Source organism: Centroberyx affinis, unplaced genomic scaffold (assembly GCF_046629955.1).
Source record: "Centroberyx affinis isolate AG114_WGS23_722 - 3 ecotype Tasmania unplaced genomic scaffold, CSIRO-AGI_Caff_v1 ptg000514l_1, whole genome shotgun sequence".
Lineage (NCBI taxonomy): Eukaryota > Metazoa > Chordata > Actinopteri > Beryciformes > Berycidae > Centroberyx > Centroberyx affinis.
Window position 1 is genome coordinate 113,350 of NW_027279163.1, and position 27,499 is coordinate 140,848.

General features: G+C 40.7%; 3 protein-coding genes across 5 annotated transcripts; 2 read left to right on the forward strand and 1 right to left on the reverse strand.

Moving 5' to 3' along the window:
* Positions 1–421: 421 nt before the first annotated feature.
* itk (IL2 inducible T cell kinase) lies at positions 422–8,974 on the reverse strand. The gene is made up of 17 exons (XM_071517670.1): positions 8,817–8,974; positions 8,548–8,652; positions 8,320–8,401; positions 8,049–8,174; positions 7,730–7,767; positions 7,226–7,377; positions 7,011–7,076; positions 6,822–6,876; positions 6,169–6,248; positions 5,656–5,798; positions 5,260–5,334; positions 3,362–3,530; positions 3,056–3,272; positions 2,892–2,956; positions 2,540–2,658; positions 1,040–1,197; positions 422–907 (listed from the first exon to the last, which is right to left on the reverse strand). The coding sequence occupies exons 1-17, from the start codon at positions 8,952–8,954 to the stop codon at positions 842–844; spliced, it is 1,854 nt and encodes a 617-aa protein (XP_071373771.1). The 5' UTR covers positions 8,955–8,974; the 3' UTR covers positions 422–841.
* Positions 8,975–9,544: 570 nt separating this feature from the next.
* med7 (mediator complex subunit 7) lies at positions 9,545–11,577 on the forward strand. The gene is made up of 2 exons (XM_071517710.1): positions 9,545–9,680; positions 10,490–11,577. Exon 2 carries the CDS (start codon positions 10,499–10,501, stop codon positions 11,261–11,263), a length of 765 nt encoding a protein of 254 aa, XP_071373811.1. The 5' UTR covers positions 9,545–9,680; positions 10,490–10,498; the 3' UTR covers positions 11,264–11,577.
* Positions 11,578–13,327: 1,750 nt separating this feature from the next.
* On the forward strand, positions 13,328–27,169 carry lonrf4 (LON peptidase N-terminal domain and ring finger 4). Of its 3 annotated transcripts, XR_011695051.1 has the most exons (13): positions 13,328–14,149; positions 16,452–16,570; positions 17,707–17,829; positions 18,439–18,627; positions 19,153–19,279; positions 19,633–19,708; positions 20,023–20,137; positions 21,013–21,134; positions 21,327–21,485; positions 21,878–22,040; positions 22,241–22,390; positions 23,177–24,605; positions 24,739–27,169. XR_011695051.1 is itself a non-coding variant. In XM_071517688.1 (12 exons), exons 1-12 carry the CDS (start codon positions 13,852–13,854, stop codon positions 23,324–23,326), a joined length of 1,791 nt encoding a protein of 596 aa, XP_071373789.1. In that variant the 5' UTR covers positions 13,328–13,851; the 3' UTR covers positions 23,327–27,169. The 3 variants fall into 3 exon arrangements, 2 of the variants coding, with proteins under 2 accessions (XP_071373789.1, XP_071373790.1); XM_071517688.1 differs by having other exon boundaries at positions 23,177–27,169; XM_071517689.1 differs by lacking the exon at positions 21,327–21,485 and having other exon boundaries at positions 23,177–27,169.
* Positions 27,170–27,499: the final 330 nt, after the last annotated feature.

The window sequence follows — 27,499 nt, forward strand, 5'->3', positions numbered from 1 at the left end:
GTGTTTGATAAAATTCAGTCTCTAAAGCTATTCTGCAAATTACACTGTGTCTCAATGCTGGACTGCTTTTAGAATCTTGCCTTTCATGAAATAACGGCAGCAGTAGGATATCTGCATAATGTCTCTGTCATTTCCTATATAACACATATTTTCATTATAAAGCATTCTATATCTTATACTATTATATACATATTATATTTAATTTTCATCATTATTTCAATTATAATGTGTGGTAACTTCAGTATGCAGCAATGAGAAACAATTCATTTGTTGAATAAACACAATTATGACTATTTCTGTTCAGAACAGTATTTTATGTATACAGTTCAGCCATGAACATTTTGTTTCCCTTTCAGTTTAAAACAAAACTGATCATCTGCTTGTGTTATTATTATAACAAGTAAGCCACCACCTCTGGTGCTGAAATGTAGGAAAGATTTAATATTACTGTCAAGGTCTTACTGTAATTAACAGTAGGTCAAACAATATAAACATCCAAGTTGAAACATCTCAACCGTTCAATGTACAGAGATCTCATACAACATTAAAAGCATTTAGATAAACTAGCAGTAAGCTCAACAGTGTGAATGGGTTGTGTGTGCCCTCTAAAGGACATGTACAGAATCTACCATATGAACACAGACAAACACAGTGTATAAAGTGCAAAAGCCAACAGTTATAAATACTGCATGTGGAAAATAAAAATTATTGTTTTGTAAAATCATCACATGGTACTACTTTGAAAAACATTTGACAACAAACAGAAAATAAATAAATAAGATAAATACATGTATTTTGTACACTATGGCATATCCTATTCAACATAAACTCTTGTCTTGGTTCACAGGTCTGAGAGGGAGGCCAGCTCATGCAGCAGGAGAGCAAAGGATGGCCGGTCGTCTGGTTTCTGAGAATGAGAACAGAAGTATAAGTCACAGTTTAGCCATCAAAACGCATCAGAGACAGTATTTTCTGCACCGGCTGATATTCAGTGTATGTGGTTCTTGTCATGGGAGTGTGTTTACTCTCCGCTCCTCACCTCCTTCCAGCACCACTCCATCAGCAGGTAGGTGGGCTGTGGGGCCAAGCGGGGCTTCAGCAGCCTCAGGCCTGCGTTCAGCGACTCCACCACCTCAGCGTTAGAGCGGTGCTCATAGGGAAGGCGGCCCTCGTTGTACACCTCCCACATGAGCACACCTGGGAAGAGGTGGACAAAACTGTTAAAGGCATACACCAGCCTTTTGGGAGACTGGCCTGTTGGTCAACTTACCTGTTAACTGATGAGAACATACACGCCAAAATCATCCATGTGTCCCCAGACCCCAGTAATTCATTTACGCCATTGCTCCATGTTAACTCTTTAGCATACGCTATGTTGAGTGATAGGCGACTACCAATATCCAAAGTAAGAAGACAGAATTTTTAGTCGTAAAAATAATAAGTAAAAAGTAATAAAGTATTATTATATGCCTTGTAGATTCATAACTCAATATAGCTGATGTTTATTTTTTGAATTATTTTGAGTGTATTCATCCACTATGCAGTGATTTTTATTTGTACACTTGCATTGCCTATAATGTTCAGTTCCTATGCAAACAGTCCCTGGTGTCTAATAAAAGTATGCTTTGTTTTGTTTTGTTTAGTATTAGAGTATTAGAGCTGCCTCAATTTCACAGTTTTGAGATAATGCTAGTGTCCTACTATTACTCACTAGTGAGTGATAGTAGGACACTAGCAAAGTAGCATGGAAATGGCATGGAACACCCAAGCTAACATCTACATATGGATGATTTGGTATCTTATGTTCTTATCACTTAACAGGTAAGTTGACCAGCAGGACTGTCTCCCAAAAACTTGATATTTTCTTCAAGTGGAACTTTGAAATTATTTGTATGGTTAAAAGCCACCAAATCTGTCAGCACTAGTTTGATGCCTTCGTCATTATAAATTAAATATCTGTCAATGCACAACTTGTATGCTGCTAAACTGCCGTGCTGCTTGACTTACCTTAGTGCTACTGTTGTCCTGTTGCTCATATTTGACTTTGCTTATGTCTGTCTTTGCTCATATCTGTCTTTGCTTATGTTTGTCTCTGCTCATATCTGTCTTTGCTTATGTCTGTTTTTGCGAAGCTGTTCTGTAATTTAAGTTGCCCTGAAATTGTTTGTTTCTGCTTTGTTGAACCGTAATTTACTCTGCTTCTATTGCTGCCCATGTCTGTATTCTGCTTATGTCCGTCTGTGTTCTACTTTTACTGTAAATGATATGACTTACTACTACATGATTATTGTTTTAAACTTGTTTTTAGGCTGCCAACTTCACACCTGGCCAGGGACTACAGATGAAAACTAGCCTCCTGGCTAATTCTGGCATATTTACAGTACTGTTTATTAATATGCACTGTTCCTGAGAAATAAACTGAATAAATAAATAAATAAAAAAAATGTCAGAGGAAGACATGTTGTATGACTAGCAAAACAGCAAGTCAGACAGACAAAGAAAATAACTGAAAGGCAGAAAGACAGACGGATGAACACACCAAACGACCAGACGTCAGACTTGCTGCTGAACTTGCAGTATTTGATGACCTCTGGAGCCGACCACTTGACAGGGAACTTGGAGCCCAGGGAGCTTGTGTACTGGTCATCGAGAACAAATCTGCAGTACAGTGAGTGGACACACACATGCACACACGCATGTACACACACACACACACACACACACACACACACACACACACCATTATACTATGTATTTGTAAACAGTCTTCTCCAGAAATAAACTATATAATTATCCTGATTTAAAGTAATAGTTTTCAAACAAATTGTGATTTTACATGGGGTCAAACTCTCTCCAACAGGCAAAATACTCAGTGAGACACACAAACATACCTGGTCATGCCAAAATCAGACACCTTCACCTCATTGTTCTTTGAAACCAGACAGTTTCTGGCAGCCTGCAGAAGAAAGGGGGACAGGGGGAGGATAAACTCTTCTCTTAACGACAGCTCTGATATAGAATTGCATTACAAAAACTTTGATATTTGCTGGGGTACCAGGTCTCTGTGGATGAAGTTGGAGCTCTCCAGGTAGGCCATCCCTTCACTGACATCCAGACACATCCCCAACATGACGTCCTGAGACAGACTCCCTCTCCTGGCCCGCAGGTACTCTGACAGGCAGCCGTTCTCCATGAACTCAAACACCAGATACATGGGAGAGTGCTTGGTGCACACGCCATACAGCTGAACCAGCTTACAGTGGGACAACCTCCTGTTAACACACACACACAGACATAGGCTGAATGGTTCCAGTTAATTCTGCTTAATCGATGTGAATTACTATTATGAATTGTTACTTACGTCATGATCCTTGCCTCCTCTATGAATTCCTCCTCTGACATGGCCCCTTCCCTCACCATCTTCACAGCCACCCTGCTTTCTCTCCATCTCCCCTCCAGCACCAGCCCGAACTGCCCACTGCCCACCTCCTGCCCCAAGCTCAGCTCTTCAGGGTCCACCTCCCACTGATCTGTCAGGCGGCAAAAGAGTGGTGAACTACAGACTACCCATAATTCTATTCACTTGAGGTGAAATAACCACTGGAGCAGCCCATATTAGGGAATACGATAAATGGGCAAGTGCTTTATTGGAAAGTGTACAATAACAACAATAACTTTGTAGCACCTTTTTAAACAGCAGTTACAAGCTTGAGGTAGTCACATTATACAAATATTTAGGAATCTGGTTTGACAGTACATTATCCTTCTCATTACACCTATTCAAATTACAGTCAAAAGTTAAATGCAGACTATAGGCTTTCTTTACCGCAATCGTTCCTCTGTCACACTTCTGCTAAATTGGCACTTGTGCAAACGAGCATCCTCAAAATGAGCATCCTCCCATTGTTTGACTATGATGGTGTTGTATACAGAACTGCTTGTAAGGCTGTCCTTGAGCAGCTGGATGTGTTGTACCACTCTGCCATTAGATTTTCTACCAAAGCCCCCTACAAAACTTATCAGTTTGCGACCTGTATACTCCATAAATTGGCCGTCGCTGCACACCAGAAACACCCCCCCCTTGGTCTCACCCCATCATACCTGCAGAGCCTCCTCTAACTATATCATCCTCTGCTTACAATACTCTGTCCTCCTCTCATATACTCCTAATAATTCCTACAGCAAATACCTCTGGTCGCTCTGCGTCTCAATTTTCAACACCCAGAGATGGGAATCAATTGCAAAAATCACTAAAACTGGACAATTTGATCTCATTAACAGCTTTCAAAGACTCTGTCATGGACATTCTTATGGACACATGCAACTGTTTTCCACCCTCACAATGATGCTTTTATTCTCATACATGTGTCTATTCTTGTATGATTTGTGTTGTTTTATTTCCCTTATACTGTGTTGCATTGTGCTTTCTGTTTCCCCCCCCCCTCTCCCCTTTGCTTCCCTCTCTCATTTTGTTTCTCTGCTTGTTTTTTAATGGTAATGTTGTTTGTTGTTTAATGTTGTCTGGCTCTTATGTCTCTTAATGTTGAACGTTTGCATGTCTGAGTTTTTCTTTATCCCCTCCCATTTACCCCAAGAGGTTAAACTCTTGCCAGGCTGTCCACGTAAATAAGAATTTGTTCTTAAGTGACCTGCCTGATAAAATAAAAGTTGAATAAATGAAAAAAAAAAAAAAGTCACAACACAAAAGATAAAACAGCAGAAAGACATAAAAGTAATTATATAAATGCCAGAATAACTGAACAACAAGAAGTATGTAACATACTGTATGTGTATAAAACTAATAAAACACAACAGTAAGAAACACAGAAGGACAGAAGGACAAAAAAGCTATTATAAAAACGCCAGAGTAAACAAATAGGTTTTCAGTAGTTTTTTGAAATGTGAAACTGCATCAGGGTTCACCTCCCTGGCAATGCTCCAGTCTCACTGCCAGCTCTTACAGCTCTTTTTCACCGGTGCTTCCCGGGCAGAACTTAGTGCATGTGTTGTGGTTACATCACCAGGGTTATATCACATCCAGTGTCCTTGATTTCCCGATGTGTAGATAAATGCTAGGCTCCTTGGCTATTGATAAAAAGTCACGTACTCTCCCTACATTTAGACCTCTGCAAGACGATAGCTTTATATAACTACATTCAAATCAGGTCAACATGCCCAACACGATTACAAAATTGTAATGTTTTGAGCACCGATTCAAACAGCTGAGCCGTCTTTTACCTCAGCAGATTAACTTCTAACCTTTGCAGAGTTTAGCAGGGTCCTGGGAGCAGCCTCTGTCCTGGGAGACCGGGTGCCTCAGACGTGTTATCAGACCTGCAGAGGTAATATGCACACACACACACACACACACACAGACAGACACAACACAAAAAATGACCTTTAATTAGGAAAGGCCCATATTTATAAAAAGAGAGCGGTAAATTCTGAAAAGTTTTGCCCTTCAACTCATAATAATGTGTCTGTCTGAGTGTCGGCCAGAAACAAGCGATAAGAATTCCTACACTGTGATGTTTGAAAGATATGGGGCATTTTTGGTACCATGATAGGGGGAACTGTAATTAAAAAAAGGGAAACATTTTAGCTTGTGAGGTTTTGTGTGCGGTGCTGCTGCATGAGTTCAGCCAGCACAGTTACCTGCAGCGTTGTGTTGGTGGTAATGGATGAGCTCAGGAATGGTGTTGAACAGGTACTTCTCTGCCAAGTAGAATGCAGCTTCTCCTGTTTCTGTCTCTCTGATCTGATAATGCTTCACTCTTGGATTCTTCTCCCCATTCGACCTGAAGATGTATAAGTGAAACCACAGAAGTATTCAAAGTCAGCAAATGATTAGAAAACAAGATTGGACTGAAAGGAACCGGACAACTGATCCGCAGTATAAGATGAGGAAAATGCAAATGATTTCAATTCAATTTCATTCTGATAAGCCACTAGGCCTACAGGTCTGTGTAGACAGACTTGTCATTTATTCTGCCAACATTTAACCCTATAGTCAAACATCCACTCATCCACTCAATATCATCAAAATAGTTAACCTAACCCTAACCCAAAATAGTTAACAAATTCAACAAAATAGTTTCACACTCTATGCTTAATAGACGGTTTAGCAAGATATCATCAAGTGAGAGATACGACGGAAATGATAATTACCCTGGTGCTTTGGTGAAGACTGACACTGTGTAGACTCCTGCATGTCTTGAGTCACGTACCATGAATCCACCCTCTTTCCCCTAAAAATACAGTGTTGAAACCTCATTAAATCATCAAAATTAATAAACATAGTTGTACATACTTGTAATAGAGGTTTTAGAGATATTTGGTGATAGATTGTTTTGTTTCAGCTGCAACTTATACCATGCAGCACTGGGCTGGGCGCCATTTTAAACCAGCAATGAGCTGGTAGTCAGTGATGATGGATAACCATTATCACACAATTTTAACTTGTGCTTGCAAAACCAAGCAGGGTACATTTACTGCAGGAAATCCTGAATCGGAGCAAACTTTGTGGTTTTGAGTCATCTCATGTTCTGTCTCTTACATTTTCGTTCTGTATATGTGTTTGGAATCATTCTGCAAATGCAACATTTGCATCAGTATAGGACAGGTGGCACAGTCACATCAAACTAGTGCACTGGATCAAACAGCCACTCTGCACTACAGTTTACTAATTAAATATTATCTTCAGCATTATTCATGAAGCAAAGTATTTGTTTTGCTGTCAAAATAGGGCTGAAGGCTTAAATAAATGTCACAATGTTGGATAATCATTGCATCCCAGGCTGAAACACTGACATAGTTTTTACCTCTCTCATTAACAGTTCCTCTGCTTGCCCTCTGGTGATGTCTTTGTTGTACCATCTGTGAGAGGACACATTAACAGCAGTAAAACCACTCAGTTCAGTTAGAGGACATACGACTGAAATGGATTTACATTTATCCATAAGTTAATAATTAAAAGGTAGAAGGTAGAAGAGCACTGAAATGAGACTCACTCGAATCTATCAAAGTTGGCGCCCGATTTTTCAGCTACATAAGTACTGGGGACAAACCCTGTGTTCCTTATGAGAGACGGGAGAAAAATAGACACGTTGTACATTAATTAAGATATTACATTGACTTGATGATGATCAGTATTAGAAAAGAAAGTGATATCTTTTGCAGTGTAAACAGTAACTAGGAATGGGGTGGATGTCTTTGTGGTCTCTACCCCCTGTTATCCAGTATGATCCACCAGTCAGAGTGGGAAGTGTCAGTCAGGATGTATTCCTGGTCTTTCTGAAGAGGCAGGTCCTTGTCTCCAAGGGGTGTGTAGTCTTGGAGAGCTACTACCACCCTCTGTCCTGGATCATGCAGTTCCGTCTGCCAGACAGAGATAAAGAGAAACCGTGAACTCTGGGAATTTTATTAGAAATACCCTAGAGCTATATGAATACCAGTGGCACATACCCTTTTATTATAGCAATATTATTACGTTAAGAGAGAACATTGACTGCAAAGCACTGATAAAAACAAACCAAAAAGAAAACCAAAAAATGGTTCTATCCACAGTGTATTTTCACAAAATTCATGCACGGTCGGAAACTAATTCAAAAGTTTTAACAGGTGAACAACCACTTGACCTTCTTTCCATCAAGAGATACTTTGGACAGTGTTGTCTGGCACAACAATAATACTGTAGTAGCACATAGTATTATGTTTAGGGAATTTGTACCTGTGGGTCCGGTATTTCAGGGAGAGGCTTTTTAGAAGCTGTGGAGCAATCAAAAATATGGAATTTCAGAACTCTCCTGACAGACATACATATCTGCAAAACAGTGAGTTTACACTGGATTTCAGATAATATTAAAATGTCACACTAAATTAAAAAATAATAAATACAAACCAAATGTTCATGAGAAAGCTTTGCAAAAGCCTCTCACATTATTTATGTGAGATTTTTAAAACTGGGGCAAAATCTAATAAATAAATAAATAAATATATTTGAGGGTTCAGCCTTGGATGAAAATATCTGTAGAGGAGAGAATACAAACCATAGCCCATGGGGTCATATTCCTGACAACCTGTCGCCAATTTCTCTGTCTGGTGGCAACATTTCCATCGTCCATCCATCCAGAAGTTTGGGTGGTATTTTACAACCAAATTGTTATACTTTGTCTCTACGTAGGGAACAAAAGAAATATAGTTTGAGGTAAACATACATTAGAAACATCAAACTTTTGAATTTGCTTGACATACCACCAAGGTTCATCGTTATTTGTTGCACTGCTACAAAAATGAAAATTAAGTTCTGAAATTGCTTACCCTCTTTGAGAGCTCGGACCCATCTCTGACGACAATCATTGTCTGGGGCAAAAATGTAGAGGTAATAGCTGTCATGAAAAACCTGTAGAGATATTTGATTAAATTAGTGATACTTTTGTTCTCATGTGTGATAATATGTCATATACGGTATTTGTAATGTTGAAGCAATGAGAATTGATTCATTCTTATTTTTGATGTGTGTATTTTTTGAGAAATTGTGAAGCTCACCTGGAAAGGGTATTTATAGCTGCATGGTATGGGGACATCACTACACACAATCTCCACACATTTAATTCTGGACAGCTCAATGCAGCCTTTCAGCGTGGGCTTTTTCTGAAAGAACATTTTCTTTACCTTATGTTTGCTCTGCTCTGTGTTATCTGTATAATTGTGCATTATAGTAGTTTACCAAAAGGCCAAATTTCAAGACCAAAGCTTAGAATTAGTTGTATTATAGCTGTGAAGTCACTGCCTTCAATGAAAGCATGCATAATTACCCCCGGACGACGTTCTGAATACTTCAAATCTTGGGTATCCAACACAAAAAACCTCTCCTTATAGTTGCATGGTGATGTTCTTCTCTTCTGTTGAGATTTCTTGATCATTGTTCCCTTCATGATAACCCTGGGGAACATGGTAAACAGCTACAGTATGTGCTATGTGCAGCACGGTGAGAAACAAGACTTTGGCTTACAGGGAGAGATTGAGCACCTAGGAGTGACAGAAAAAAAAGAGGTGGATGACAGATTGAGTTTCCGGCATAAAGTTTTTACAGTAGGTACACCACATCCTGAGTTAAGGCAAGCAATGTGTTGTGCAAGCACGCACACACACACACACACACTTTCACTGACTATGTTGCAACAAGTCGAAATAGAGTGAATTAAAAATTATGCATGTAAAACGATACATATTTGTTTCCTTATATAGCTCTATGGCTACATGAAAAGGAGGGGGGAACTACAAACTTCATTACTTTTATTGAGCAATCAATGTTAGTTTTCACTAAAAATGACAAAACCTTTGATATGATCTCAAGGCAAACTAATTTGTTTGCAAAGTTAATAGTACAACATCACTCACTTTGCTGATATATGTTGCAACAAAGTAACATTTTGAGCCTCCAAATATTACAACCAATCAGCGTTTGGTTTGTTCACCACGTACGGTCCAATCCGCACAACCAATAAATTATTACGTTGAACGTTCAGCCAATGGGATTGGAGCAGAGAGGAACGTCTATGTCAGACCCGTCCAGCACATCCATGGTCCAGCAGACAACAGCTAGATGTCCGATAAATTACTGTTGTGATATTTCATATCTAAAGAATACATTCAACAACCGAGGAGTCATTTGAGAGGTGTGTGAAAGTTTGTTTCAGTCGCATTGCCGTATATAACGACTTGTTAGCTGCAAGCGTTAGCTACCGACTTCACAAGAGGCAATCTCGCTAGCTAACACAAGCTAGCTACATACGCTAAGCTCTAGTTTAGTTTATTACCAATAAGTTAGTTAACGTTAGCGCAGCAAAATTGGTGGCCAAATCAATTTATGTGAACATTTTTACGTCTGGCTGAAGACTGATAAGCAAACTGCGATAAAGCAACAGCATCAAGGAGAAAGGTTGTTAGCTGCTAGCTAACGTTAATTATCTGCTAAACAAGTAGCCAAGTAGCAGCCGCTAACTCACTAGCATTCATTCGTTCTGGAAACTTGCGTTTCTCTGCGTTAGACTGCGATTTTCTGTGTTATGAATAGGCTCGGTATGTGCTGTTTCTATGAGAGATAACGTCTCGTCAAACTCTCTTGCGAAATCTACCGTTAGTAGTTAAATGTTGCCTTGACAAAATGTCAACTTTTCACTGTGCATATCAATAATATGTTATGGGGAAGCCTCTCGTCATTATTGGCTGAATCGATTATGGTAAACATACTTACCCAGCAGAACATGACTTAAGACCTTTCCCTACTCCACAGTCGGTAAATTTGACATACACGTTATCTTTTAAGGAGCACTTGTTTTTTCAATAAGATGTTAGCTTTTAAAATTGATTCATACTGCTTACTACCGCCTCACATACCCTGTTTTGGTGGAAGATGATTCTAGGAATAACAAGCCAACCAGTTGAGTGGAAGACTATAACACAGCTTGTTATGCTACTCTTTCAGGTCACCATCATGGGTGAACCACAGCAGGTGAGTGCCCTGCCTCCTCCGCCGATGCAGTACATCAAAGAGTACACAGATGACAACATCCGTAAGGGTCTGGCCCCCAAGCCACCTCCACCCATCAGGGACAGCTACATGATGTTTGGCAACCAGTTCCAGTGCGATGACCTCATCATCCGGCCTCTGGAGAGCCAGGGCATTGAGAGGCTCCATCCTATGCAGTTTGACCACAAACGGGAGCTGAAGAAGCTCAACATGTCCATTCTGGTGAACTTCCTGGACCTGCTGGACATCCTGATCAAGAGCCCTGGCAGTATAAAGCGTGAGGAGAAGCTGGAGGACCTAAAGCTACTGTTTGTTCACATGCACCACCTGATAAATGAGTACAGGCCACACCAAGCCAGGGAGACCCTGAGGGTAATGATGGAGGTGCAGAAGAGACAGAGGCTGGAGACGGCTGAGAGGTTCCAGAAACATCTGGAGAGGGTGGTGGAGATGATCCAGGGTTGCCTTGCCTCTCTGCCCGATGACTTACCGCAGATGGAGGGCCCCAATGGAGCTGGGGATGGGACAAGGAGTGGGTCTGCAGCAAGTAGTGTTGGAAGCTCCTCTGGGATGGCCCCCAGACTGAAAACAGAACCTATGGATGTAGAGGAGGCAGGGGCCAGCTGCATGGCAGCAGGTCAGCAGGACAAGAGCATGCCTGCCTCAAAGAGAGACAAAATATGGGACAAAGATGCTGCCATGTGCAGTATTATTGATGAAATTGCTTAAGTTTTCTATTGAGTAGTGTTTTTTCATGCGCACCTAAGCTGTAAGAGTTTATTTTTTCTTTCTTTTTTTTTATTGTGTATGTATATTGTAGTTAGCCTAATTATGATCGTTTTCTCTGTGTTTTGTTGAGCCAGAAATCCTATCTGGATAATGTTTATTTAAAGGCTATCAAATAAATACTATTTAACAACTCCAGACAAAATATCTGAAGATTTTACAGATATAAAAAAAAATAAATAAACATTTGAATTTCATTGGGGTTAGATGCTGGCAGCTTTCGGTTTTTGGTAATAAGTCCAATAAAGGAATTTCCAATTGGCGTAAGAGTCCCACTACATGAATTTATTTTATAATACATTGATATGATGGTGTTCCTGAAATGTCTTATTATCGATGGGTATAGGGGAACCACAAGGGTGTCAGAGAGAATTCTGTGTGTTTGAATACCCACCATTATGTTGCTGTTTGCAAAATGGTTAAGTCCTTTCAAGTCTTGTGAGGTTTCACTGTGACTTGTACACTGTGTCTAATCTAGCCTTGCACTGCAAGAGAGGTCAGGGTAAGGTTAGCATGTTAACTATAGTTATGTAGTCCCCCCTCCTCTCAGGCCTTCCTCCTTAGGTTTTTAGAAAGACACTAACAATAGGGCAATATCAACAGTGTTGTATTGCCCTGTCCATGAAACACATTCTGCTGTAGCAGGCTGTTTCTACATGTTAGATTGTTATAAGGAAATGAAAACCTTACACCAGGCTGCTTTATTCCAATGCAAACTGTACAGCACACATATGTCCTGAGAAAGATTCAAATTTCCTTGTGACAACACAGGGCTGCAAACCTGACGGCGCAAATTAAAATATTAAAATAACGCATTGGGTCTATTCCTGTGACCCTGGGCAGTTTAAATTGGTTTTGTGTACATTAATGTACGAAGACTCCCACAGTGTGAGCTCCACTGAGTCTAGTCTCTTATGCTGTTAAATGACACTTTCTATAGATTCTCAGTTGACAGTGGATGAGTGACACTGGCAGTGCAGATTATTCAAAATGCAGACAATTTGTGGCTCAGAACTTTCAGCAGTATTATTCATAAGATAAAGCTTCTAATGTGCATTCACTGAGTGCATAAGTTCATTCATTGTCAGTGGTAGCAGCTCAAAGAAGTGGTCCTTGTGGCATTCATTATCAAAGCCTTTTTCTCTCTAGTATTGAGTAAACAATGTAAGACCATAGGAATGAAAACAAGGATGAATTTCTCTAAAGCTGCTTTTTAGACCTATTCCCTGCTTAAAGCGTGTTTGCTTAAATTATTAAAGTGATTTTAAAATATTGCCATGTCAAGCACATTGTCAAAGCCAAGGAACCTGTTTGTCTGACTGGACTTAGCCTACTTTGAGTTGGAGGCAGCTGGCAGACATACAGTGTGAATCTGAAAACTCTCTTAATGTATGGCCAAGCTCAGGTCCGCCAGATCTCATTATAACCACAGAGGCTAGACTATATTTGTTTTGAGAAGTAGCCTAACTTCAATCTCTAGTTTTAACCTTTATTTGGAGAACTGAACTGCTAGCTCTCTTTAGCAGTCCAATTGTGCAGGAACACCAATGTCACCATGTTTATCATTACTAAAATGTTATGGAGCAACGCTGGCTTCATTATGTCAGTAAAGACTGAAGATGTGCACAAGCGTGATGGTAACTAGGTTTGTGTCATAAGCGCGCCACCCCACCCCCTGGTTGTTTTTATTATGACCCTATGCCTGGGATTCCCTATGGTAACTTCACGAGCCTGTCTAGTTTTAATGCATTTTGGAATTAAATCATTAGTGTCATAGTGTGTAGGTAACTCATTTACACATAGGTGCATTTATGAATTTGAACGCAAAAACCGAGAACTAAACATTGTCGCAGAAATGATGTTATGAAACTCGGCATCATTAGGTTTCACAACAGGGTGGTACGCCGAGCTCTCGTCCAATCGGATTGTCCGCTGCTGCGTCACGTGGTCTTTATTTATGTAACGTAATGGTGTTATACAGTAACCTAGCTTTGTGGGTCTGGATACATCGCGACAGGGGTTAAAAGCGGACACGGGATAATTTAGCCTACTACTAAAGCGAAAGGGAATTTTGAGGCTCTAATATTCTCGTTCGGTTCGTAGCGTTGATGGAGTTCGGAGCGGCGAGAAAAGCGGCGCACGGACTTGAACCGGGAGTTTCTATTCATCCTGCTAGAAAAGGGAAGACGTTATGTGTCCCAAACCAAAGACTAAGTTATGATTGACAATGGATAATGTCGATGGATGCATCTGATAAGTAAGGTAAAAGTTAGACTCAAAGGAAAAGCCTATTTGGCAGGCCAGTATTTTGGAGCGCAAACCATCAGTAGTTTGACTGAAACCGATCCGTGTCGGCTTGATGTGATCAAAGAGGCAACACATTACGGTACAATCTATCTGTCAGTGCGTTACTTAAATCGTGCATGTAAAAGCACAAGACAGAAAAGCCTAATCGCCCGTATTCCTTTAACTGGGAAAGCCCGCAACACTTCTTCCAGTGGGAAATTGTTTGGTGACATAACCCTGCGACCATGGATCTGCTGGAGTGTCCGATCTGCCTCTTTCTGATGTGTGAACCGGCGACTATGTCGTGCGGCCACTCGTTTTGCCGTAGGTGCGTGGGGGCCTACCTTCCGTCCAAATGCCCATCGTGTAAGGAGAGGTTAAAACAAAGAGACGTGAGAACCATTAAGAACAACGTTTTGCTGATCAGTGTCGTTGAAAAGTGCTGCCCCGACGAGACAAAGATGAAGTGCCATATCCAGGAGAAGCTCAAAGCCAACGAGTTCACGGAAGCTTTACGCATCGCCAATGAGGGGCTAGACATAGGTAAGAGGGGTCTGCAAAATAACCTTACAACTGAAACGAACTGGAGAAAAAAATCTTATGCAACCGATTGAATAAGGCCTATGCTAAAGAGTATAGCCTGCATGGAATATGCCCTGCTACCGTTACGCAAGCTGACAGTACAGATGTTTGTTTGACTGACAAACACTTAGGTTAAAGTGCTGACTAAAAGATGCTGCTAGTAGCTGTTGTTTGGGTGCAGTAAACCACATGTACCTCTACAGACCGAAAGATCACACTGCAGTAAAACATCGAGACAGGCTGTAGTTCAGAGTCTCAGTCAGTTTTACGCACTGCTCACAGTCTTGGCTGGTGCCCAGTGGACTGAGGGTGCGTCCCATGCACTCTGTTTTCCAGACACAGTGCAACTGTGCACAGTTAGGTGTCATTGAATGAAAGGAGAGGAAACCCTATGAGCTGACCCAAGTACCTGGATGCTGGAGGATGATTAACTTGAGCTGAATGTGTGGGTGCTATATCTGGGTCAGTAAACAGTTATGAGCTGCTTCTGTGTTGGGTGATGTTCAGTCGCTTCACCTCAGATTGCATGCCAGGAGTCTTGATATTTAGGTTTACCTCTGTGAGTTTGTAGCTGAACCCATAAGGCATATAGAGACCGAAGAGAGCCCATTATCATAGTGTGGAAACATGGTTTAACACCTGAAAGGCTTGATAGAAAAGTTCACCTCCATCAGTTTGGTACATTGGTCATTTATCTGTCTTTCTGTCTGCATCAGTCATTCACTCATGTTTTCTCTCTCTCTCTCACACACAGACAGTAGAAGCAGTAGTGAAGCTGTTGTCATCAGACTGGCTGGCTAGGAGAGATATCGGACACTGTCTGGCTTTTCACTGCAGAAATCCCTAGAAAGAATATCTCCTATCTCAAAACCATGGACAGACGAGCAGGCAGAGACCGAGTTGGGGGTGTGGTGTAACGTTTCCATATGGCTAAAGCAGCACCTTGGGTCCTCGTTACAGCCTTGAAAATAGTTAGATTTTGTCTGCTGTCATATCTATACAATGGTTACTTATCTGTTTTGCGCTTGTCTGTGTCAGTGCAATTGGCCTTATTTTCTTCCTGCAGCGGCCAGGGAGTAAAAGAGAAAACTCCTGCCCTAGATTAGTTTCTTTATCTAGTCAGTACGGGGTCTGGGGACTGTGGGAGTGTTTGTGCTACAGTGAATCAGCTTACTGGTGAACTACCTACATGCTCGCCATCTCTGCCAATCCAATTAAATACTGCCTTTTCCCTTTCCAAACTGTGCTCCGGCACTCTAGGTTCTTGTGTAACAATCTCTAGGCAGACTTTTTCACAGGAGTTTTTCCATGTTCTCACTGAACGACTAATAAGTTTGAGGCGTGTCATTGTAATTTGTTGTTTCATAATGTGGCGCCTTGTCAAGCCCTTTTGATGCTGTATCTGGACGGCTCTACAAATGAACTGGACTAAAACTTAAGTAATGGTGGATCCTGCCATGCATGCATGCACGCACGCACACACACACACACACACATTTACTGGAATGTTAGTGTTGCAGGTGTATTGATGCCTTATTTTCCTCTCCAAGACACACCTTAGGATTTCCAGAACTCCTGTCAGGGGCACTTGCAATGCATCATGGGAGGTTTTGTAACCTGTTTACATTTCAAGTGTGAAGTTGCCTAAAGCATAACTCATACATGCTTTTCATATGATCTTGGATACTTTGTTTAATCCAGGAATATGAACACATCCTGAAATGGTTTGAAACCTGAAAACTAACACTTAAATATCAAGAGTCAAAAACTTGCTGCTTGACTGTTTGTTGATATTGAATGGGGAGTAATTATGGACTCACACACTGAGTTGTAACAGTTATTAAAGTGTATGTGCACATATTTTTGTAAAATCCTCCTGGGTGTTTTTTCCCAAACTGTAGAGACTGTGAAACAGTGGGAGTGAAGCTTTTCATTGTTTACAAATCTAGCCCTATCCAAGATCTGTTTTAGGATGGATTTCCCTCATGTTTCAAAGCAGCTGGTATCACTTTTTGTTATGCAGGCAGTTTCATGGCTCTCGTTACATGTTGCATGTTTGTGCTCAAGCATCTTTGAGTATTTAGAAGAATGCTGTACAAATAAAATATATTATTATGTGGAGGGTGGGTGACTAGGGGTTTCGCATTTGGCTACAGCTCTTGAAAAGTTGCACAATGTTACAATTTAAGAACTACTTCAAATTATGTCTTAATATCTCTCTTTCTCCTTTTTCTTCCTCTCTCTCCCTTTGTTGCATCCACAGTCCCAGATGATGTGAGTTTGAAGGTGTACAGAGCAGAAGCTCATTTGGGCCTGATGCGTTTCTCTGATGCCCTGACAGACCTTGACTACCTCTGTTGCCTTCGCCCCAACTGGACTGAGGTGAGAGATAGGGCCAGGCGATATGGTTGAAATCAATATCATGATAATCATAAGGATTTTTCTCGATATCAATATATATCACGATATTGTTCATGTATGCAAAATCACGTTAAATAATCAAATTAATGTTCATCTCATTGAACCGAATGGTGATGTTAGGTGTGATGTAAAACAAAACAGAAATTTTCTAATAATATTCCTACCATACCTCATTTTATCAGAGTTTTTAAGTCAAATTTGCTTGTCATCATCAATTTAGACAGCAGAAATGTGTGTCACGATATTAAAATATCTTCATATCATCACAATATGATTCCACTGAAACACGATAAACGATAATATTGAATTATCGCCCAGCCCTAGTGAGAGACAGGAGATACTGCACAGTGGTGGCCAAACGTGACATCTCCGGCTTTTGTGATGACTGTTCCTGCAGTAGCACAAATCTGTGGTAGTTTTCAATGGCTTCTATTCATTTCAGTTCCATCGATCTCTGTTTGAGCTAGCTTTTGCTCAGTGTAACTCCAGGACATTCACTGCACTGGTTGGTTTGGCAATTTTGGAACTGCTGCACATAATCACAGAAATAGGACAGGATGCTTGCTTTTTTTTTCTCTCAGATTTTCCCTCAAATTACCAAGTTGACCTCTTTATAGAGTATTTTCCTCATGTTGGCTTTTATTGATGTTATGTCATATACAAAGTTATGCAAACAGCTACTTATGTCATAACATAACTGAATCATTCCATGCCAGTGGGTGGCTAACTGCCACCGCCGCAACAGACAGCTATGTCAACAGTTCTGTCATTTTTTTATGTGCATTAGATGTGTTATGTTACTTCTCTATTGAGCATCACATTTTCCATTTTAAGCTTTTAGCTGACGCTGTTACACAAAGCATCTTACAATGAGAGCAACACTAGGAAAATCCTCACTTCCTACAGCTTTCTGGAAAAAACAAAGCAAAGCACTCTCGTCTTGGGGAATTAAACAGCTCTAACAGCATGCAGTGATTGACTTTTTACTATGTTTGAGGTCGTGTTATAGAATTTTTATGTTCTTGGCATTGGTATGCTACAGACATGTCATTCACTTATGCAGGCGGTGGTGTGTGATGATTGCTCTCTTTGTGCAGGGCTTCTTTCGTAAAGGGAATGTACTGCTGGAAATGGGCCGGCAGACAGAAGCGCTCATCCAGTTCCACCGTTGCCTAAAACTCCAGGCCGACTTTGTCCCTGCCAAGAGTCAGATTAAGAAGGTTAGAGATGCACTGATTTACTGCACCTCACTGACCACTCAGAGGTTAATCTCATGTAAAGTAAGATAGAAGCTGGAAATACATTATGTATGATTTAGTGTACACTAATACACTGTAATGCATAAGACATAGCCTGGGTGCAATCCAGGGTTATTATAGTTTTGGATTTTTCATTAGCTTTCATTTTCATAAATTTTAATTTTATTTCAATAAACCTTTTTAAAATATATTTACATACATTTTTTGTTGGGCCTACTTGGCTTCATGCTGCACAAATGAAATGCACTAGCAGGCTCAATAGCAATCAGAATCCAGACTGTTAAACTCAAAATAATCTCAAACCGGTTAATTCTCTTTTTTACCCTGCACATAAACAAAATGATAAAAACTAAAAAAAAATTCATGTTTGTTTTTATTTTTTTTTATTTTAGTTAGTTTTACAAGTAGACAACATAGTTCTAGTGCAGTTTTAGTTTTTCTTGTTTGTCTTGTTTATTTCAGTTTACATTTATTTTTGTTAATAACCTTGGTGCAATCAGGCACTATTTACTGTTATCATGATGGCTTTTAAGTGACCCAAATGTATCATGGCATGGGCTGCGTTGGCAGATCCTGGAGGCAGAGGGCATAGCAGTGCCAGAGGAGGTGCCCTGTATCCTGCAGGTGGTGTCTGAGTACCTGAAGGGGCCCTGCCCCATCACCAGCCTCAGTGGCTCCCAGGGGCCGACGCACCCTGAAGGCCTCAAACACCCACTGGGGGGTGAGGGAGAGGGTGACGGGAGGAGAGAGGCACACCAGGTGAGCTTCACAGATCGGATGAGGAGAATGTGTATGGTCCACAGAACTTGAATTATAAAATGGTCCTTCCACTCTTTGCCAATTTGGCTAGCACAGCATAAAATGGCGATTATGGAATTTTAAGGGTTGGTTGCTATGGTGACAACTCAAGTCTGGGCATTAAGGCTTAAAGTCTGTCACACTTGCTTGAGAACTGTATGTGTCTGTGAGCAAACTGTCAAAACTCAACTGAAAGCTAACGTTAGCGATGAGGCTAATGTAGCATTATCAAAGACTGTACTTCTCTCTCTAGCTCTTCTAGTCAGCATTGGCATGTTAGCAATTCATGGCACCAATGAGACAGAGAAGCTCCTTTGGTTCTTGCTGTAAAATCTCTCACCTCAACGATACACGTAGAAATTGTCCGTAAATGTCCGTTCTATTCTGTCCATTCAAGTTCTGTAGTACGGTCCCTTTGTTTATTGCTAGGGGCTGAATGTAAATATAAAAATCATAACCAAGCCATGTTGCTATGTATGTTTTTAGGGCTCCAGGGTGAAGCATGGCACCAGTACCGAGTGCTGCCTCAGCCTCTGCCAAGCGGTTTCCTTCCTCCCTACTGCTGAGGATGATGAGGAGATGATGATGAGGAAGGAAGATGGCCGTGGCAGGGGTACGCATGCACGCAAATACACCGGAAACACACACAAACACACACACACTCACTCCGTAATGAGGCTTTGAAAACCCCTTAATTGAATTATTAAGGCAGTTGTAAAGCATTATAGTAAGCAGAAGGAGCAAAAGAGTATATCACTACCGCTCCACTCATGAATATCATTATCGTTATCGTTATCGTCATGAACATCTTTGTCATCGCCAGGAGCATCGGCATCACCAAAACTCCCACCAGATGGTTTTAAATTGCATGATATTGCCACTTCTTCAATATAAAATCTGTCCCTATCCACTCATCGCAAAGCATGCCAGTGACAGTGACAGTGTGTTACGTTTCCTCTCTCCCAGGTGAATGCAGTCAGGGCTGGGAGAAGACTCTGGGTGTTCTCACCGTGTCAGACTTCGAGTGCCCCCTCTGCATCAGGTCAGCGTCCCACAATACTCATTCAAATCAATAATGGATTGGTGCGTGTACCTTCTCCGCTGCAGTAACGTATCACATTGCAGTCTCATTCCTTTCTCTCCTCTCTCTCTGTCTCTGGTTACTGTTCAGCACACATGCACACACACACACACACACACACACACATCTGACTTGTGTAGAGATAGAGTGTGCCAGTAGGCAGGTTATGGCTATATGGCAGATGCTGTATAGGTGGTGTATCATATGTAAACAGACTTAGTACTGCTATGCTGCTCTCATTGATTAAGACTTATTTCTTTCTGTGTAATCTGAAGGTTGTTTTTTGAGCCGGTCACTACTCCATGTGGCCACACCTTCTGTAAGAACTGCATCGAGAGGAGCCTGGACCACAACTTCCGCTGTCCACTCTGCAAACAGCCCCTCCAAGAGGTAACCACCTGCACACACTTTCATACACCTGCTGTAAACTGCATGGGAAGAAGCGGCCACTAGACTTTGTTTTTAGTACATGTACATCTCCACTTTAAAGGCTGCTTAACAGCCCACTTAATGCTGTGTTATTGCCACGGCTCTGTGGTCTTCAAGAGCCAGATTCAGGTTAATCTTGGTGAGTCACTTCACTCCTCTATGCCTGAGTGCTATAACAAACAATGAACAAAGAACAGACACAATTGTCTTTGTTCTTTATTGAGAAGTATCAAATTAATAAAATTAAGTAAAAGTTGTATTAGTGTGAAAATTTAGCTTCAAATTTTAACACCCCAACTGTTATTTTTCACACACCTCCCATAAAGCTCATATCTTATACAAATGAATTGACATGATGTCACACAGCAAGAGAACCTACTACTATATACTGTATATAGCTAAGCCTCTTTTTATGATCGTAAGACAACTATAATAAATCACATTGTTGTGATATATGTATCACATTTTTCACGTATTTATTTATTTTCTTTTTTCACATGTATTTATCTATGTATATAATATGCTATGTTTGCTAACTGTTTAGTTGCTAATGTTAGCATTGCTGTATTCTCCATTGAAGAGGCTAAGGAATCTGATTCACTAGCAGAGATCTGAGATCACATTCAAATGAACTGTTAAGTGAATCTGTATTTTATTGCCACAAATGTGATGTGGGGCTGTACAAAATCTGTACTTCTATTTGTGTTGCTGTTGTTGTAGTTGGTGGTTGTACTGGTTGTTACAATAGACAGTTCTACTGTAATGAGTATTAGTATTATCTTGTTGTATTAATGTATCACTACTATATCTGATTGCTTCCTTTTTTCACCTTTCAGTACTTCAAAAACAGGAAGTACAATCCCACAGTGCTGCTGCAGGACATCATGACTCGCCTTTTCCCCTCACAGCTGTCGGAGAGGAAAGAGATCCATGATGCAGAGATGGCTGAGCTCTCCAAGTAGGCACCGCTCCATAAAACACAGCACACTCCACGTCTCCATGTCACCATAGCAACTTCAAAAGCAATAGATAATGAAGAGAATGTGCTTTGAATGCCTCTTAGTCTCCATACTCTCCCGGTTTTCCTTTCCTCTTCTCTTGCTCTCTCTCCTCCTCCACTCTTTCCACTTTTCTTTCTCTTCCTTTGTAGTCTTACCAAGGACATCCCTATCTTCGTTTGCACGGTGGCCTACCCTGGAGTTCCCTGCCCGCTGCACATCTTTGAGCCGCGATACCGGCTGATGATGCGCCGCTGCATGGAGACTGGCACCAAGAAGTTTGGCATGTGCAGCTATGAACACGGGAAAGGGTACGCCACACACACAAACACACACTTTCTCATTGTATTTCTAACGATATTAGTAATTATCCAGAGCAACTTATTTCTATTAAGATACCATACTTGGGTAGACAGTATAATGTGTTAACTTTGTGAATAAAAGTGCCATACAAATGTAGTTAATATGTGGCAGTGTTTGTTTTTTTGATTGATGATTCTTCTTTCTCTTTCTCTTTCTCTTTCTCTTCTTCTTCTTCTTCTTCTTCTTCTTATTTGACTTCTTCTGCTTCTTGTTCTGCTTCTTCTTCTTTGACATGTAACTTCGACTGTATACTGGACTCAAATTTTCATGGCATATACCCATTAACCTTAGTTATACATGTGAACCTTATGTTGTCATGTATATGTGTTATATCCTCCAGGTTTGCAGACTATGGCTGTATGTTGGAGATCCTGAGTCTGGAGTTGCTGCCTGATGGGAGGTCCTATGTGGACACAGTGGGTGGCAGCAGATTCAGGGTGTTGAAGAGAGGTCAGAGAGACGGCTACCACACCGCTGACATTGAGTACCTGGAGGACCTTAAGGTCAGGATCACACATAGTGCTGGATGCATGTCTTATAGCACACACCGTACATGTAGGTCACAAGCACATTGACCAACTCGCTCAGGACACTGACAAAAAAAATGGGCAACACTGAAAAGATTACTGGTCGCTGGACCTCTTTTCTCTCTCTTGACTTTCTCCTGCCCCGCCTCCTCTCACTTCTCCCTTCTCTCTCCCAGGCTGACGGTGCTGAGCTGGAGCTTTTGCAGCGTCTCCATGACAGTGTCTACCAGCAGGCCCAGGACTGGTACCAGCGCCTCGGGAGCCGCACCCGGGAGCAGATCAACAGACAGTATGGCACCTTGCCTGACAAGGAGGAAAACATCCAGGTTAGAGCTTTAACTTAACTGTAATTCTGACTGTAATGTATCGAGCCGCTATTGGCCTTTGCTTAAAATGTTTTATTTCTTTCTTTGCTCACTTTATTTATTCATTTAGTTGTTCTGTTATGTTTTTTGTAAACTAATTCATCATTTAAAGGCCATGTGTATCCCAGAATGTCCCCTACTGTTAATTAAGTGTGGTGGATCAACCTGCCTCAAGGGGCTGCTTACCCACGTATACTGGTTTCAATGGAGAGTTTTAGTGTCACATGACCTACAGTAAATGCTGTTTCAGGGTTTTTTCCCCCAAAACATTGGGTAAACATTGGATATTTGTAATTTCTCAAGACATTGAATATTTACAATTTACAATTTACAATTTCCCATTTGGTAGACGCTTTTATCCAAAGCGATGTACACATGAGATTTTAATACAACACAAGCAAGGTTCTAGTCAGGAGAGAACAACGAGAGTAAGTGCCATAAAGCTAAGTTCTGGTCCAACAGGACATAGGTGCTACGAGGCAGTGCATAGAGGCAATGCTTAGAGTGCATAAAGTGCATAGAGGCACATAAAAAGTTTTTTTTTTTTTTTTTATATCGGCACAAAATATCAGCTATTGGCAGGCTTCAGTCTAAAAATATCGATATCTGTTTCCATTAATTCTCCTGGGAGCAGCCACCAGCACCCCACAAAATTATATGAATATGGATCACATACACATACATACACACTCATGTTAAACAGGATGAATGTATTTCTATTCAAACCCTCTGTAACTGTCCTCCCAGGCCTCGTCCAACGGTCCAGCCTGGTGCTGGTGGCTGCTGTCAGTGCTGCAGCTGGACCCTGCCTATCAGACCACCGTGCTGTCCCTCACCTCGCTCAAAGACCGCCTGGGACACCTACGCCTCGTCCTGGAGTACTTCTCCCAGAGCTAGACCCCACAGCAGTGTGGTATTGTTGGCCACTAGATATCTCACTAGCTGAGAGTCAGAATATTTACATACAGAGTAATGGACTGAGACCGACGGATGCACGCACACTGGGGTGTTGCTTGAGGCCAGTTTGTGTGGCCAATAGCAGAAAGAGAATGTTTTTTTATTACAAACACACCGTAATTGGAGTTGTATTCGAAAGGAGGATTTTTACTTTCTGAGTCATGTTATGTCTGCATACTACACCGTTTTCTTTCCCCAGAAATCAAGGTTTCAGAATTGGTTTTTGATGAATGCACTTACGAATATGATAAGTGTAAGTGTAAATGTACCTGAAGAATGTGCAGAAGGGTAGACCAAAGATGCTTCCAGTTTAAGGCCAACAAAAGTTCATTTTGAAATAATATTGTGGAAGATGGACACTAGATGTCACTGTTATTCCTCCCATTATCACAAGCATTGTAGACAACACAACAGCACCGGCCAACCTAGTATACTTCCATATGTTGCCTAGCCAAATCAGAGTTTGTCTCTGAATTAGCATAGCTAGGTTTCTAAAAGTAAAATTAAGGAGTTAGAGAAAAGCACTCAAAGTTGTAGAGCAATTCTCAGGACTATGCACATTAGTTATAGGAATTTGGTTAATGTGCTGCACAAGGGTAGTAGTATATTTTAAATGATTGTCCCATGCTGAAGGCCACTAATTCTGATGCGTACAGCTTTAGTTGCATCTATTGGTCTCGAGTACAGCCAAAATTTTATACTTAACATCATCACTAAAGAATAATTGCTATTCTTACATCCTCATCTTTGGTGAACAGCATCCTTTTTTGTTGTAGTAAATATTGCAATAATGATTTATGTTGACACAGAAAATGGCACCACCTGGGTGAAAATCTTACTTATGAATGGAAGCTGCTAACCTGGCTCCTGTCTCTCTGGATGCTGCTAGCTATCACAGAGTGGAAAAGCTCTTCAGTGAAATTATGAGAATGAAAAGATGGAGTGGGTGAAAGGGCGACAGAGAGAGGCATGACAGCATTGTTTTACAGTGTGAACATGTATGATTATATATATTATACATGTACATGGGTATATGTATGTATGTGTAGATGGTCAAGTATGGATGCAGCACATATTGTATGTCTGTGAACTATATACAGTATATGGATGCAGTAACTTTTATCTATGGCCATCTTCACTTACTGATTTTGAGTTTGATATGGTGTTGTGCGAGCCCTAATAATGGCTACAGTCATGTCCACTCCTCATTGGTGCAGATGTTATAATTGCAGTCCCAATACACAGAATCTAACATCTCTTGTGCAGGGACAACTGTAATGTAATTCGGATCTGCCCACAAGGCCCCTTCACCTCGGGTCGTTTGCGTGACGACGGGTCTGACCGGGGCAGAGTCCCCCCTGTGGTGCCTCTTCTAGGCCACAACACCTACCTCTGCCCCCTACTGAGTCTCCCTGTTTGTCTGGCCCCTCTACCACGGTGCCTACGAGTGCCTGGGCCTACTCACCAGGAGACCCGCGAGTCTTGGATGAGAGTTGGTACACGACATAGAGGATGGACTTTAACGTTATTTTTGTCAGTTTGCTCTTTGTGTTATTTTTGCCATTGATTTCTTCTCAGTATAGTGCTACATTCCATGGAATGTTGGAAGCTGCAATGTTGATTTACTAACAAACACGGGTGAACTCGGTGAAAAAAAGAGCTGATGTTTTCTACTTTGATAATTGTGCCATAGTTTTGTTGTTATGTGTTTTAAGAGATATAGCTAGCTGAATAGTCACTACATTTATGTTCGTCTACATCATGGACATTGAAGTTAGACTTCAACTCTCATGCCTTTTGTATAGTGGACAACATATCGCTTTTAACAGACAGTCTGAAGTAGGTCAGTAAACACACTTATACACACAGTTTGTATGATATACAGAACACAGTAGCCCTGGTAGTGTGACATTGTAGATATAGTGTAGATAGATGTGTGTCTTGGCACAAGGGGCCATCATGAGACCACAATGTTACGCACAAAAATGTCCCAACGAAGGACAAACCAATGGATAGATGGATGCTGGGAGAGGATGGTTTGATGGACAGGCTAACCTCTGAACTTTGACCTGGGAACTAATGCTTTACCAGAGGTTAAGAAACACTGTTTTTACCATGTCTTAATGTGGGTTAATTGAACCATACACTACTTCATTGACCTCAGTTTAAATTCTCAACTTTTATGAAGCCATCTTGGAATTAAATACAGTGAAAAACATTTGTATCCTCAACTCAAATGCACCAGTTTTGACAACATCTCTCCAAAACCAGCATGGTGTTCATTTGTTTGAAGGATGAATGAAGAGATAAATAACGATATATAATTTCAACCATGGATCACAAGTCTCCTGGTACCTGAAATTACGAGAGCTTACTCAAATCAAATCAAAAAGGGATCGACACTATCATACAGTATATGAATAACTACTAATAACTGTTGACTTGGGAGCCTCATCGGGAAGCAAGGCCTTTGCATTAAACATTTGAGGGCAATAACTGACCATCAGGTAGATGGTCGCTGAGGTGATTTTCACCCCTCTCCCACTTCTTATCAGAGAAGACCTCTATTTTTGCACAGTGTGATCATTTTGCATGTACTGTTTTTTCTAATGCTCAGCAGTAGTTTCTCACTTATTTCCTCACTTTTTCAAATCATACGTATTTTTGTCTTTCATGTTTATTTTTAAATGATGCCTATTTAGTTTAGGCTTTTATTCTGACATGCAGAAATGAAACGGAAGAAAAACATTCAGCATTTCAAACTATTTCAACTTACTCTGTATACTTTACAAACCTGAATACCTTGTTTGGTTGAATATCGCCAAAAATGTAAAAGATTTTCAATGAGTGCATCAGTCTCACATTGGTTTACCCTGTTTGAAACAGAACTTAACCTCTGATCCATTATATCATGATTTAATTGAAGAGTTCATTTTAAAATGCTATATATACATTTGGAAAATAAATCATCCGAAGTTCACTGTTCAATATCTCCAAAATATTTGGATTGAGTCTGTGAAACTGTTATCATTTTGTCAACCAAGGATTTAAGTTGCCTATTATCTGTATACCTAATTTGATCTCTTCCTAATTTGTTCAGTCTTTAGTGTTATCAATGCATTGCAGGAGCAGACATACATTTTTGTTTTTCCAAAGGATGGATATCTCATTTTAGAATGAAGCTCTTCAATTGTACCTTTATAGCCTTGCAGACCTATATTAGCTGTAGTTGCAGTGTAACTGGAGAGGTAGAGCTGTCAGAAAATGGCCTCCAACACTGTCAAAACAAATTTTACTGAATCCACATTGTCTCTAGCACACAACACGGGGTATAACAAGAGCCCAGTTCTTGGCAGCACTTTTCCTGTGAAAACTGTGCCTAGTCTTACAGTGGTGTACTGGGAAAGGCTGTGAAAAGAAACATGTTGAAGTGTTCCTGCGATGTGCATCCTGCAGGATATGTCAGCTGATATGGTCTCATCGTCAGAGAGCTGTCTGAATTTGCAGACAAAGGGTTCTGATCCCACTGGTGTTAGGATACGGTGTTGGAGTTGGAGACATGCAGTGTTATCCTGTGCACATTGTGTCTAATCACTCGATGTTTAGTAACAAGTAGATTTGAATCTATTAAAACCAAACCAATTTGTATAAGATTAATTTGTATTAATCCCCTGCCATCTACAGCAGCCAAGAGCAATGAATAATCTTGAGACTATTATTGTTTATTTGCTTTCAATACCCCTGGATGACGTTTTAAATGTTATTATTATAAATAAAGTTATTCAAAGGAAATAATGTATTGTCTCCTTTTCATGGGTCTGTTCTGAATCTGAATTGTTTGATTGTTATGTGTCCAGTTGCTGGGTCATCATACTGCAATTCACAGCATTACACAAATTGGGACAGACGGGGGGGGGGGGGTATTCCCAGTGAGTGACTATTTGGATGTATATAGTTTAGAATAGCTGCCTAACCTTTGACTGCACACTCGTAGAGATACACTTTCATGAGTTATACTCTTTGCTATAGTTAACATTCAAGTGGCGAGAAGGAGCCTGCTACAAATGAGAGGATAATGTAAAGACCAAGAGCACAACTCCACACTGCAGCACA